Genomic DNA, 13,774 nt, shown 5'->3' with positions numbered 1-13,774 from the left:
TTCACCGTGTTAGCCAGGATGGTCTCGATCTCCTGACCTCGTGATCCGCCCGTTTCAGCCTCCCAAAGTGCTGGGATTACAGGCTTGAGCCACCGCGCCCGGCCTCTACATTACTTTTAAAGTCTTTTGATTATCACACTGGTTAAATAAATGGCTATAATTTTACAATAACCTGTAATTCTGGGGTTTTTTTTTCCCCCTTTCTTTCTAAGAGATGGCGGGGCAGGGGGTTCTTCCTATGTTGCCCAGGTTGGCCTCAAACTCCTGGGCTCAAGAAATCCTCCCACTTCAGCCTCCCAAGTGGCTGGAACTACAGGCACATGCCACTATGCCCAACTGTAATTCTGTTTTCATCAAACGTTTTCAGCATTTTAACATCTTTGAGAAACTTCCCCAAAATCAAACCTAAGCTGTCTTTTTTTCCCCCCCCTCAGAGACAGTCTTGCTCTGTCACCCAGGCTGGAGTGCAGTGGTGCAATCTTGGCTCACTGCAGCTTCCACCTCCCAGGTTCAAGTGCTTCTCCCACCTCAGCTTCCCGAGTAGTTTGGACTACAGGAATGCACCACCGTGCCTGGCTAATTTTTGTATTTTTTGGAAGAGATGGGGTTTTCACCATATTGGCCAGGCTGTCTTGAACTCCTGACCGCAAGTGATCCACCCACCTCAGCCTCCCAACGTGCTGGGATTACAGGTTTGAGCCACCATGACCAGCTCTGATAACTTTAAAATCAACAGACTCAATACAAATTTCTAAGACTCTAATAAAAAAAAAAAAACCTGATAGATTCATAAAACTACTAATAGAGATCAAACAGGAGTTAATTATGAGATTAAGTAAATAATGTTTTATGACTTTTATTTAAAACATTGTTACTTTATGCAAATATTTTGTTTCCCCCTTTAAAAAAATTTTTCTTTTAAGTTATGTATCATTTCCAACAAGTTGATAAAGTGTACTTTTGTAAACAAAGATAAAAACATGTTTTTTCTTTTCCTTACTTAATCCCTCCAAAATTCAAAAACTATTTCTAAATATTCTTAGGACAATATGGTTATTTACATAAATCCAATAAAATTCTGTTCTTAAATGTTAGTTATATTACCAAGGCTTTGACTAAAATGTCATATTTAAAAATACACATAAAATGCCTGACTTCAAGGGTTCCCAGCCTTATAGTAAGTAAATAAAACTGTCACTTTCTGGCAGGCCCAGAAACTTTAAGTCTATAAATAAATGTAAAGTCTGCCTTGGTTTGGCTTCCTAGCTGCAAGATCATTTAAATGTGAGATTCCTATATTTCAATAGGAAATATTTTACTTTTCAATGTAAAAAATAAATCATGTTCCCAAAAGAAAGCTATAATATACCTATTATTAGAATATAACTCTGTACATTGTTTTCAAGTTATTGTTATCTATTTTTGAGTAGTCTAGGTCCTAAAATCTCCCAAGTTCCTACAATCCAAGTTTCGTCCATAAAATTACTAAAACGGGAATTGCTCTGTTCCTAAAGCCCTATAAACTAAAACTTGAGAAATTTTTATAAACAAGTTTTGTGCCTGTTGGCTTGATGTATAGGCCACATAGAAAGTTCACCAAATGGTCCAGTGCCCTAACCAGTGACATTCAAACTACAAACCAGGATGAGAAGTGGACATTGTCCAGGCTGCAACAGCTTTTCCTAAGATGTCAAAACAAAACTCCACATCATCACGAGACCTTTACTTCCCTTAATGCTCCTCTTTTCATTTGATAAGATGCTGTAATGAAAATTTCACCGTCAATAACTGTTAGTGATAACCTGACAAAACCTGACCTAAAAAATCCTTTTAGGATTAGGCGTGGTGGCTCATGTCTGTAATCCCAACACTTTGGGAGGCTGACGTGGGGGGTAGTTTGAGCCCAGGAGTTTGAGACTAGCCTTGGCGACACAGTGAGACCCTGTCAAGAAAAGAAAAGAAAAACGAAAAGAGAAGAGAAGAAAGAAAGAAAAGAAAAGAAAAGAAAAAGAAAGGAAAGAAAGAAAAGAAGGAAGAAAAAGAAGGAAGGAAGGAAGGGAGAGAGAAAAGGAAACAAAGGAAAGAAAGAAGGAAGCAAAGAAGGAAGGAAGGGAGGAATGGAGGGAGGAAGGGAAATTAATTATATATTTTTAAAAATCCCTGTAGTCAGACTAAATCAGAATCCAGCTCAGGTGCTACACAGTTTATGCCTGACCTCAAGCTCATGAATCATAGGCAGTCCCACCCAGGAGATGTAGATATGTACAACACACTAGAAACTGAAGCAGACTGCAAAGAGAGACTGCATAGACAACTATGAGATGTGTGAAGTTGCAAATAATTATTTTAAAAATCATGTAATCAAGATATGAACACCAATGAAATTAAAATCCGAAAATATGTACGTGTGTGTATATACATATACATATTTATACATATGCGCATGCATATCTGCTCTAGCTTTTCTGAATTAATGTCAGTTAAATTGGAATGGTATGTGGAAAAATGTGTTCCCTGTTTTGTTTTGTTTTTTCCGTTTCCTAGAATAAAATATCCACACTTTATGGCAAAAAAAAAAAGAAAAAAAAAATCCTTTTAGTCCACCTAGCGGAAAACTTAGACAATATCCCTTACACAACTTACTGTTCAAATTTGCTGGTGGTCCCTTTTCTAAAGTTGGCAATTTTCTGCTTAATTCAAGCAAGTCATAACAACATACTACTTAATGACAACTACAGGTCTCACCCAGTTTCCACTGTGGTTTTTGTTTTTGTTTTTGAGACGAAGTCTTACTCTTGTCTCCCAGGCTGGAGTGCAATGGTGCTATCTTGGCTCACTGCAACTTCCGCCTCCCGGGTTCAAGCGATTCTCCTACCTTAGCCTCCCGAGTAGCTGGGATTACAGGCGCCCGCCACCACGCCTGGCTAACCACTATGGTCTTTTAATTTGTTTAGTTTGCTGCCCTTAGTCTTGGACTCTTAGTTCAAAAGCATTTTACAAACTAAATTTATTATATTGTTGTTATTTTTTATATTATAACTTTTAAGCTTTTTTGTTGTTGTTGTTACTTTTTTTTGTTGTTGTTTGTTTGTTTTTTGAGACAGGGTCTCATTCTGTCACCCAGGCTGGAATGCAGTGGTATGATCATAACTCACTGCAGCCTTGACCTCCTGGGCTCAAGAGACCCTCCTGCCTCAGCCTCCCAAAGTGTCGGGGTTACAGGTGTGAGCCACCATGACTGGCCAGCTTTGCTCTTACTGATTGTTTAATCTTTATAATGCCAGCTCTCCCAACAAAATAATGTTAACCCAGTCCTCCGAGATGATTGCTAATGCTTATAGAACTGTTAAGATAGAACTTGATAATTGACTCTAGAACAATGTACCCTAGGAACACTCTTCCTTCTGGACTCTGCTACTCAAATGTGGCCCCAGGTCCCTGACATAAGCCCCCATACTTCCCTGCTGATGTGGGACAGAGATAACAAGAACAGGTCCATCCTAGCTCCAAGGGACAACTAAGCTAACTTATAAGTAGTTAATCGGCAAGGCTTTTAAAAAGACATCTCAATCAAAAGGGGAAAATGTGAGAGTGGATCATAAGAATTGGATCATGCCTGTCATATCCAACTAAAATGGAGTTGAGAGACCAGGGAAAAAAAAACACAGGGCACATAACATTGCTGCAAAAATATAATTCCCTGCAGGCTGGCTTTTGAAACTGCCTGTTGTAGCCTAAAGCCGGTTTTATCGAATCGCTACTGAAACAAACCTACTGTGACTCTAAGACTTATTTTACCCACTGCTGGCACTCATTAATCAGAGCTTGCCAGATCTCCAAAACTTTACTAGTCCCAATGATCTTTCTCCAGAACGATATGTAACAATTCTTCTGTTTACAAAACCGCCAACCTTCTCAGTGTTCTTCAGACATATGGAAGACCACTAGGTCTGCGTGTATGCACCAAATTACAATTCCTGCTTCTCAAATAAGATGTTTTAAATACAGAGATTCACCATTATATTTTATTTTACCTCGACAGCTTTGACCAAAAAAACAGACCATAACAAGTATTGGCAAAGCTGTGGAAAAATCGGAACACTCATACATTGTTGGTAAGGAGGTAAAATGGTATATCTGCTTTGGAAAATAGTTCAGCAGTTCCTCAAAAGGCTAAACATAGGCTTACTATATGACCCAGCAATTCCACTCCTAGGTATATGTATATACCCAGGGGAAATGAAAGCATATGTTCACACAAAAACTTGTACACAAATGTTCCTAACAACACTATTCATAATAGCCAAGTCTACGGCAATAGCACCCTGAACGTGTCCAATCTCATCATAATAGCCAAAAGGTGGAAACAACCCAATTGTCCACCAATTAATGAGCCGGATAAATCAAACATGGCTAAGCAATACCATGGAATATTAGTCAGTCATAAAAACGAATGAAGTCATAAAAAGGAAACCTCAAACCTCAAAAACTTTACGCTAAAGTGAAAGGAGCCAGACAAAAAAGATCGCATATTGTATAATTCCATTTATATGAAATGTCCAGCATATGCGAATCCAGAAATTAAAAAGTAGATCAGTGGTTGCCAGGGGTTGGGGGGAGTGAGCAAGGAAAAGTGACTTTTGATGGGTATGAAATGCTAAAAATGTTTTAAAATTAGATAGTGGTGATGGTTGCACAACTCTTTAAATACACTGGAAACCATTGACTTGCACGTTTTAATTGGGTGAATTTTAGGTATGTAAATTACATCTCAAATAAGAAGTTTTAAAAATGGAGATAATGTCTACTTCCCAGAACTACTTAGAGAATTTACTGAGAGAGCATATAGGAGAGACTTTCTCTGAATGCTTATTTGTTAATTAAGTGGTACAGAAACCAGGTCAGGATATAAAAGAAATCTTCCCTTTTCCAGGACATAAATGGAGATGATAAACTTCGCAGGACTGCATTCCAAATTTCCATGCCAGGTCCAATTAGATGATCCTTCAAGGGACAGAATTATTTTCAGTTAATGGTTTCTCAACTTATTTTATTTGAGGTAGAAATCTGAGAATGAGATAGAGATTCAGTTCCTGACAAGTTAAGACTTGTAATCCTGCTCAATTTGAAACTCTGTGAAAACAATTTCATCTTGTATCTACCTTCCCCCTTCCGGGCTTTTGCCTTCCCTCTGCTCAGCTCTTTTGCCAGAAACGAAAGCTCTTCTCTGAAAGGAAGAGGGTGGAAGAGCTAGTGTGATTTGTTTGGGCACGTCAAGATGGCTAGATCTCTTCACTCTACACACTGGCATGCTTTCACCTCCCATGGTTGGCCCAGAGCCCAGTTTTTTTTTTTTTTTTCTTTTAAAAGAAGGCTGGTAGTTTTATCCAAAGATCCTTTTGACACTGAGAGGGACCACTTGGGTCCCCAAAATGCATCTGTTGCTTTCAAAATACCCTTTAAATAATTGAAAGTGACTGAGAGGACATATGAACAGTATAGAAATAATCTGTATAGAAATAATCTGGCTATAGGCAGGGCGCGGTGGCTCACGCCTGTAATCCCAGAACTTCAGGAGTCTGAGGCGGGCAGATCACCTGAGGTCAGAAGTTTGAGACCAACCTGGCCAACATGGTGAAACCTCGTGTCTACTAAAATTACAAAAAAATTAGCCAAACATGGTGGTGGGCACCTGTAGTCCCAGCTACTTGGGAGGCTGGGGCAGGAGAATTGCTTGAACCCAGGAGGTGGAGGTTGCAGTGAGCCGAGATCACACCATTGCACTCCAGCCTGGGTAACAAGAAAGAAACTCCGTCTCTGGCTATAATGTCTTATTGAAAAATATCACTTATTTATCATATTCATTATTGAACATCCATTTCAAAACTAAAATGTGAAAAAATGCCCAAACATCTAATGTACACTATGGGAATCTCAAGGATGTATCCTTTTTTTATTTTCTTTTTGAGATGAAGTGTCACTCTGTCACCCAGGATGGAGTGCAGTGGTGCAATCATGACTCACTGCAGCCTCAACCTCCTGGGCTCAAGTGATCCTCCCACCTAAGCCTCCCAAATAGTTGGGACTACACGTGCACACGAAGACACCTAGCTAATTTTTATTTTTGTGTGTGTGGAGACAAGGTCCCACAATGTTGCCTAGGCTGGGCTCGAACTCTTGGGCTCAAGCAATCCTGCCACCTCAGCCTCCCAAAGTGTTGGGATTACAGGCATCAGTCACTGAGCCCAGACTTCAAGGACATATTCTAACTCCCATTTTGGAAAAGAGAAAGGCTTCTGCCTTTCACCTTATATACTTCATTCTTGTTGAAATTTTTTAAAAACATTGAGAATGTATTACTTGTATAACAATGATGATAAAAACAGTGAAGAAAGAATATACAAGGAATACAAAAGGGGAGACATTTATCTTCGTCTGTGTAAGATTAAGTTCTCTATCTGTAAACTCTGTAGGGTAACCGGTACTCAGCGACTTTATACATAATTCTGAAGAAGCTGTTATTGAGTATCTGGGAGAAGCTGCTAGAATGACTAAGTCAACCACTGCTTCCCAGTAAGAATAAACAGAGATACACACAGTTTTTCCTAAAATTATATTTAACTCCTAGGGTATTTAGTTCTCAGATTGCTGTGATAGATAATATAGATGCAGAAATTTCTAAGTCCGGAATCAATATATAGCTGTTAAATGAATTGCTGTATTTTATTCTCTTCTGCTCTCCACCTAGACTGTAAAGTTGGTAAGAATTTATAAAAGAAATATAAAATATCAATAAATTAAGCAAAAAGTATACTATAATTTCCACATGGAGCCATTTAGGCAGCTCAGAAAAGGAAAACTTTAAAAATATATAGTCCCCACAACTGAATGCTACTCAGACCACAACCAGGCACTTCCCACCCTGTACTACAGGACAAGAGGGCTGGTCTTGTCTGTCTGGGAGCCCAGAATGGCTTTGTTCCTGTAGTGCTTCAGGCCCAGGCAAACTACATTGGCAATGCAGGTGGGAAAATTCAGCTATTTTCTTTCTTAATGGGAAACTCACCTAAAGCCTTGGCTTTTAAGTGCATATTACCAGCACCAAAAACATCAATTAGTTCAAACTTGTCCATCATCTTGGGGAGCTGAGAACAGAAATTACGCCTCTGCCCCTCACGTTCTTCATCACCAAATTAGCTACTAACTGATTTGCACACCAATCAAAATTACTAAAAACAAACACAACACCAACAGCTGTGATTCTGATAGCAGGCCCTAGAGGCTAATGAGCTCAGTGGGTTAATCAACTAAGATGCTTATTCCAAACAGCAAGGTGGCCACATTAGAATGACATGCCACCCATTCCCAAAAATTCAGTCTTAAAAAAAAAAATCAATGCATCTCCTTGACAGTAGTACAGTTTCTTCGGAAAAGTACAGGATGACATGTGTTCTGAGACTTCTGAATTATAAGCACTTTAGGTTCTTGCTTCTTTGATTTATCTGACTTCCATAAGCACAACTTATGGTCATGTGATATCTGGGACCCCCAGGTCTATCTCAATTTCTGCCCTCTTTGGCCTCTCAGCTGCCGGTAATTACTTTCTCTCTTGAAACCTGTTACTCTTAGAGCTTTCATTCTCACCTAATTGTCTTTTACCACTTTGGGTGGTCATTTTGTCTCCTTTGAAAAATTCTCTTTTTGCTTTTGAACCTAATTACAACTTGCAGTTAATCTAAAGTGTTTTGTATATAGGAGATATACAATATATGTTTGTTGAATAAAGAAAGAATTTGGCTGGGCACAGTGGCTCATGCCTGTAATCCCAGCACTTTGGGAGGCTGAAATAAGAGGATTGTTTGAGTCTAGGAGTTTAAGCCTGGGCAACATAGTGAGACCCTCATCTCTACAAAATGTTTTTTAAAAAATTAGCCTGATGTGTGTTGGCACGCATCTGTAGTCCCAGTTAATCAGGAGGCAGAGGTGGTAGGATTGCTTGAGCCCCGGAGTTAGACGTAACAATAAACCATGATCATGCCACTACACTCCACCCTGAGCGACAGAGCAAGACTCTGTCTCTAAAAAAAAAAAAAAAAAAAAAAATTAAGAAAAGAAATTCCAGAACTCCAAGGCTCACGCCTTCTTCGCTATATGATTTCCCCTCTGCATGCTCTCTCAAGCTTCAAGTACTAAGTCTGTATAGATCATATCCACATTATACCCTGAAAGAACTAGCCAGTAAAAACCTGCAGTTACCTTTGTGCTCACTGACAACCTTGCCTCTGGGAGGTAAACAGAACACATCAACGTGAAGAGTGGTGTTACTGCATCAATGCCCGTTGCTATGTGACTTGAAAGTGTGTCCCACTAAAGGGATAGCATATATTTCTCTATCCCTCAACTTTTGGGTTGGGCCTCATGACTTGCTTTAGCCAACAGAAAAAGGCAGAATGATAGGATGTCTGCTCCGAGTCAGGCCTGAGGAGCCTCTGGAATTTATGGTTTCTCTTTGACACTTCATGGTTCTCACCATGAGCAGAACAAACCCCGGTAAGCCACTGGTTCAGGGATGATCAGGAACACATGAAGCACAACTACCACAGCTGGCCTGAGACCTGCAGCGAGGGGCCAGTCGCCCAGCCGAGCCCTGCTGAAACTTCAGCGGGTCTACAGATGCATGAGTGATAATAAATGATTGGTGTTTCAGGTTACTGAGTGTCAAGGTAGTTTGTTGTTGTTGTTTTCTGAGAAGAAGTCTTGCTCTGCTGCCCAGGCTGGAGCGCAGTGGTGCGATCTCAGCTCACTGCAACCCCTGTCTCCTGGGTTCAAACAATTCTGCTTCAGCCTCCCAAGTAACTGGGACTACAGGCATACACCACCATGCCTGGCTAATTTTTGTATTTTTAGTAGGGACAGGGTTTCACCATGTTGATCAGGCTGGTCTCAAACTCCTGATCTCAGGTGATCTACCCACCTCGGCCTCCCAAAGTGCTGGGATTATAGGTGTGAGCCACAGGGTAGTTAGTGAAATAGCAATAACTGACAGAATCGGCCTACTCAAGCTTCAGATCTGAGAAGTTACAGAGATCACCATATTATTACCTAGTCATCCAACAGTAGATGTAATAGTGAAGATTCTGACGATGATAACAACACTAAAGTATTAATAGCTAACACATGTTGAACACTGTGTGCCAAGCAGTTGCAAGGAATTAACTCATTTAATCCTAATATTAAACCCCCTTTTATTAATAAACATTTTATGATAGAAGTCATCTTATGAACTAATATTGACACTTTATTATCAACTGAAGTTTATAATTTATTCAAATTTCCTTAGTTTTCCCCTAATGTCCTTTTTTTTTCTTTTTTTTGAGACAGAGTCTCACTCTGCTGCCCAGGTTGGAGTGCAGTGGTGTGATCTCGGCTCACTGCAACCTCGGTCTCCTGGGTTCAGGCAATTCTCGTGCCTCAGCCTCCCAAGTAGCTGGGATTACAGGTGTCCACCACCACACCTGGGTAACTTTTTTTGGTGTTTTTTTGGTAGAGATGGGGTTTCACCATGTTGGCCAGGCTGGTCGCAAACTCCTGACCTCAAGTGATCTGTTTGCTTTGGACTCCCAAAGTGCTAGGATTACAGGTGTGAGCCACTGCGCCCGGCCCTAGTGTTCTTTTTCTATTTCAGAATCCCATCTATCACATTACATTCAGTCATCATATTTCCTTAGGTGCTGACAATTTTAGCCCTCTCCGCTTTTACTAAATTTTATTTTATTTTGGCCAGGCGCGGTGGCTCCTGCCTATAATCTCAGGACTTTAAGAGGCCGAGGCGGGTGGATTACCTGAGGTCAGGCGTTCGAGACCAGCCTGACCAACATGGAGAAACCCCTGTCTCTACTAAAAATACAAAATTAGCCAGGTGTGGTGGCTCACGCCTGTAATCTCAGCTACTTGAGAGGCTGAGGCAGGAGAATCACTTGAACCCCGGAGGCGGAGGTTGTGTGAGCTGAGGTTGCACCATTGCACTCCAGCCTGGGCAACAAGAGTGAAACTCCATCTCAAAAAAAAAAAACACATTATTTTATTTTTTTTTGATAACAGTTTTATTGAGCTATATAACTCACATACCATACAATTAACCCATTTAAAGCTCCTAACTCGGCTGGGCGTGGTGGCTGACACCTGTACTCAGGTGGCTGAGACACAAGAATTGCTTGAACCCGGGAGGCAGAAGTTGCAGTGAGCCGAGATTGCGCCACTGCACTCCAGCCTGGGCGACAGAGTGAGACTCCATCTCAAAAAAAAAGTGTATAACTCAATGGTTTCCTAGCATACTCAACAGAGTTGTGAAACTGTCACCACAATGAATCTTGGAACATTTTCATCACCCCCAAAAGAAGTCTTGTATCCTTTACCTATCACCCTCAACTATTTCTCGTTTGCCCCAGCCCTAGGACAGCACTAATCTATTTTCTGTCTCTAAAAAATTGCCTATTCTGGACATTTCAAATAACTGGAATCATATAAAATGCAGTATTTTGTGGCCAGTTTCTTTCACTTACCATGTTTTCAAGGTTCATCCATATTGTGGCATGTATCAGTCCTTCATTTTTATAGCCAACAATATTCCATTGCATGTATATACCACATTTCGTTTATCCATTCATCAACTGATGGCTGTTTGAGCTATTTCCACTCTTGGCTATTGTGAATAATACTGCTGTGAACATTCACATACAAGGTTTTGTGCAGACATATGTTTTCATTTATCGGGTATATTCCTGGGAGTGGAATTGCTGGGCCAAGTAGTAACTCTATGTTCATCTTTTTGAGGAACTGCCAGACTGTTTTCCAAAGTGGCAGTACCATTTCACATTCCTATTTAGTCCCCTTTTCACAGATAAAAAATTGAAGCCCACAGGGATTAAGTAATTTGCCAATGCACGGTAATGGGGTGGCCCACCCAGGTGGTCTGCCGACTGTATCTCACTGACGGAGCCAAGGGAAACCGAGTTAAGTCTGACCTCACCATGTCTGCTTCTGGACCTTTTGGGAAGAGTGCCTTATTCTCTACATCCTCTTTAGATTTGGAGCCCACAAGTTAAAGGGGATGTGGAGAACAACAAAGAATCATAAAAAGAGAAATAAAGTTACTGCAAAAAATGTTTTGATGAGAAAATAGTTAATACCCTGAGTTCTTTTAGCTTAATGAGAGAGCAAAGGTGCATACAGACAGGAGTTGAGGCTGGGCGTGGTGGCTCATGCCTATAATCCCAGCACTTTGGAAGGCCAAGGTGGGTGGATCACTGGAGGTCAGGAGTTCGAGACCAGCCTGACTAACATGGTAAAACCTTGTCTCTACTAAAAATATAAAAAATTAGCTGGGCGTGGTAGCGGGTACCTGTAATCCTAGCTACTTGGGAGGCTGAGGCAGGAGAATCACTTGAACCTGGGAGGCAGAGGTTGCAGTGAGCCAAGATCACGCCACTGCACTTCAGCCTGGGTGACAGAGCAAGACTCTGTCTCAAAAAAAAAAAGAAAAAAAAAGAAAAGAAAAGACAGTAGCCAACTAACATAAAAGGTTAATGTGATAAGAATTCATGCATGAGTCATTCTTTACCTCCTTGAATTAGAGGAAATACGATTTAATCTATAGAATAAATAAACATTAATAAAAACTTCCTCATCATTATGAGACACTGAAACTCTATAGAGACCCTTTGGAAACCCTCCAGGAATATTATTATTATGACTGAAAGTGTCCTAGCTAGGAGGCAGGAAGATGGATAAAATGACCCGTAGTCTCATGGCCCTAGGACTTTAGGGATTTTGTGCAAATAAACATGACACAGTCTTTGGTCCACAGACTCAAAGTCCTTTAACCAGGACTGACTTACCCTGAATTGCAGATAGATATACAAAAGTGTCTTCATGTTCCATGTTTTCCAAGAATATCTGGAACCACAAAATACAGCAGTGATAAGATTTACAAAGAATAAGGAAGATTAAAGAGTTCCCTTATCAGCAGCTCAAAGGAGTAAATGCTTTGCTTCTTGTTTTTCTTAGCTAGAAACTCGTCTGACAGAGTTTTGTGGGGGAAATGGCATATATGCTTAAAGTCTCATTTTTATAACCGTTAAAAAAAGGATAGAGATTGGGGGAGATACTTGTATTCTTCCAGCAGTAGTCCTGGAAAGCAATGGAAGAACAATCCTCAACATTTTTCCATGACAGCCATGGTGAATAACATTCTCACATATGGCATGACAGACTATGGGCTGTGACACACAAGAGACAAGGTTTGGGGTTATGTGCAAGGGATGGCACATTTGCTGTAATTTGATCCTTTTCTCTTGCACTCACAAAGCATATGGAAGTGCAAGTGAGATAGAGATGTTATTATTGAGATAACTTTGAATCTGTTCTAATTTATTTTTGAAAATCTTGTAAATTTCAGCACTTTAATTGACATTAGTAACAAATTACTCTCAAAATATCTTACAATTTAGGAACCTATCAGGGGTATCAACTGCAGTGAGTACAGCTTATCTGGAAGATACTACATGATATGTTAGGTTTAGGCCCCAACATGAGAGCCAGAGAAAGGAAGACGGAAGTGTCTGCTCCATATATAATGCTGTGTTCTTCGCTGGCACAGTAATTCTTGACATCAACTTGAGGCTGCTGGTCTCCACATCTGAAGTATGTAGGGAGAGCCTAAACTTACCCCAGTTAGGAAGACAGCCAGAAGGTAGGGAATCTTTTATGGAGTAAGCAAGGGAAGTTTAATTTAGGGTAATGGCCATGGAAATAAAGAGGATAAGACACATTTGAAAGACCTCTTGGAAAAAATAATTGACAGGACTTGGTGACCAATTATGTACAGCAGAAGAAGGTTTAATAAAGCTAAAACAAAATTCCAAGATGTTCATTGCATTCGCCTTCAAACAGGTGTATAAAAGGATATTTTAAAGCTGGGTGTGGTGGCTCACACCTGTAATCCCAGCACTTTGGGATGCAGAGGCGGGTGAATCACTTGACGTGAGGAGTTCAACACCAGCCTGGCCAATATGGTGAAACCCCATCTCAACTAAAAGTACAAAAATTAGCTGGGTGTGGTAGTGGGCACCTGTAATCCCAGCTACATGGGAGGCTGAGGCAGAAGAATCACTTGAACCCAAGAGGTGGAAGTTGCAGTGAGCTGAGATCGCACCACTGCACTCCAACCTGGGTGACAGAGCGAGACCCTGTCTCAAAAAACAGAACAAAACAAAACAAAAAAACCCAGCTATTTCACCACGAGGGAGGGAGAGAAGAGGGGAGGAGACCCAGTTTTGCCCAATGCCCCACTAAAGATGCCCAGGGAAAACAGGTGGCTTCTCTGGGCTGAGTCACAGTGTTGAAGCAGACTTATTTACCACAAAAGATACTTTCCCATCTCTGGGAATTTGCTCATGCTCTCGCACCCCTCTTTCATCTGCTCAAACTTTACCAGTTCATTATGGCCATATAAGACCCACATCCTCCACAAGATTTCAACTTTCTCTTTTTCCTGATTGCCCACAGCATTTCTTTCATGCAAAAATTTTGAAGGCCAGGCGCGGTGACTCACGCCTGTAATCCCACCACTTTGGGAGGCCGAGGCGGGCAGATCACAAGATCAGGAGATCAAGACCATTCTGGCTAACATGGTGAAACCTTGTCTTTACTAAAAATACAAAAAATTAGCCGGGCGTGATGGCAGATGCCTGTAATCCCAGCTACTCAGCAGGCT

At 40.8% G+C, this 13,774-nt stretch overlaps 1 protein-coding gene across 1 annotated transcript in view; it reads right to left on the bottom strand.

The window, feature by feature from the left end:
- TANGO6 (transport and golgi organization 6 homolog (Drosophila)) overlaps nucleotides 1-13,774 on the bottom strand; it is a 289,584-nt gene that overhangs the window by 174,067 nt on the left and 101,743 nt on the right. Inside the window, exon 14 of the mRNA XM_011976674.1 lies at nucleotides 11,898-11,955. Within this exon, the coding sequence (XP_011832064.1) occupies nucleotides 11,898-11,955 (58 nt within the window). The remainder of the gene's footprint in view (nucleotides 1-11,897; nucleotides 11,956-13,774) is intronic.

The sequence above is a fragment of the Mandrillus leucophaeus genome, unplaced genomic scaffold, assembly GCF_000951045.1.
Source record: "Mandrillus leucophaeus isolate KB7577 unplaced genomic scaffold, Mleu.le_1.0 Scaffold17, whole genome shotgun sequence".
Lineage (NCBI taxonomy): Eukaryota > Metazoa > Chordata > Mammalia > Primates > Cercopithecidae > Mandrillus > Mandrillus leucophaeus.
This window is presented reverse-complemented; position numbering and strand designations above follow the sequence as displayed.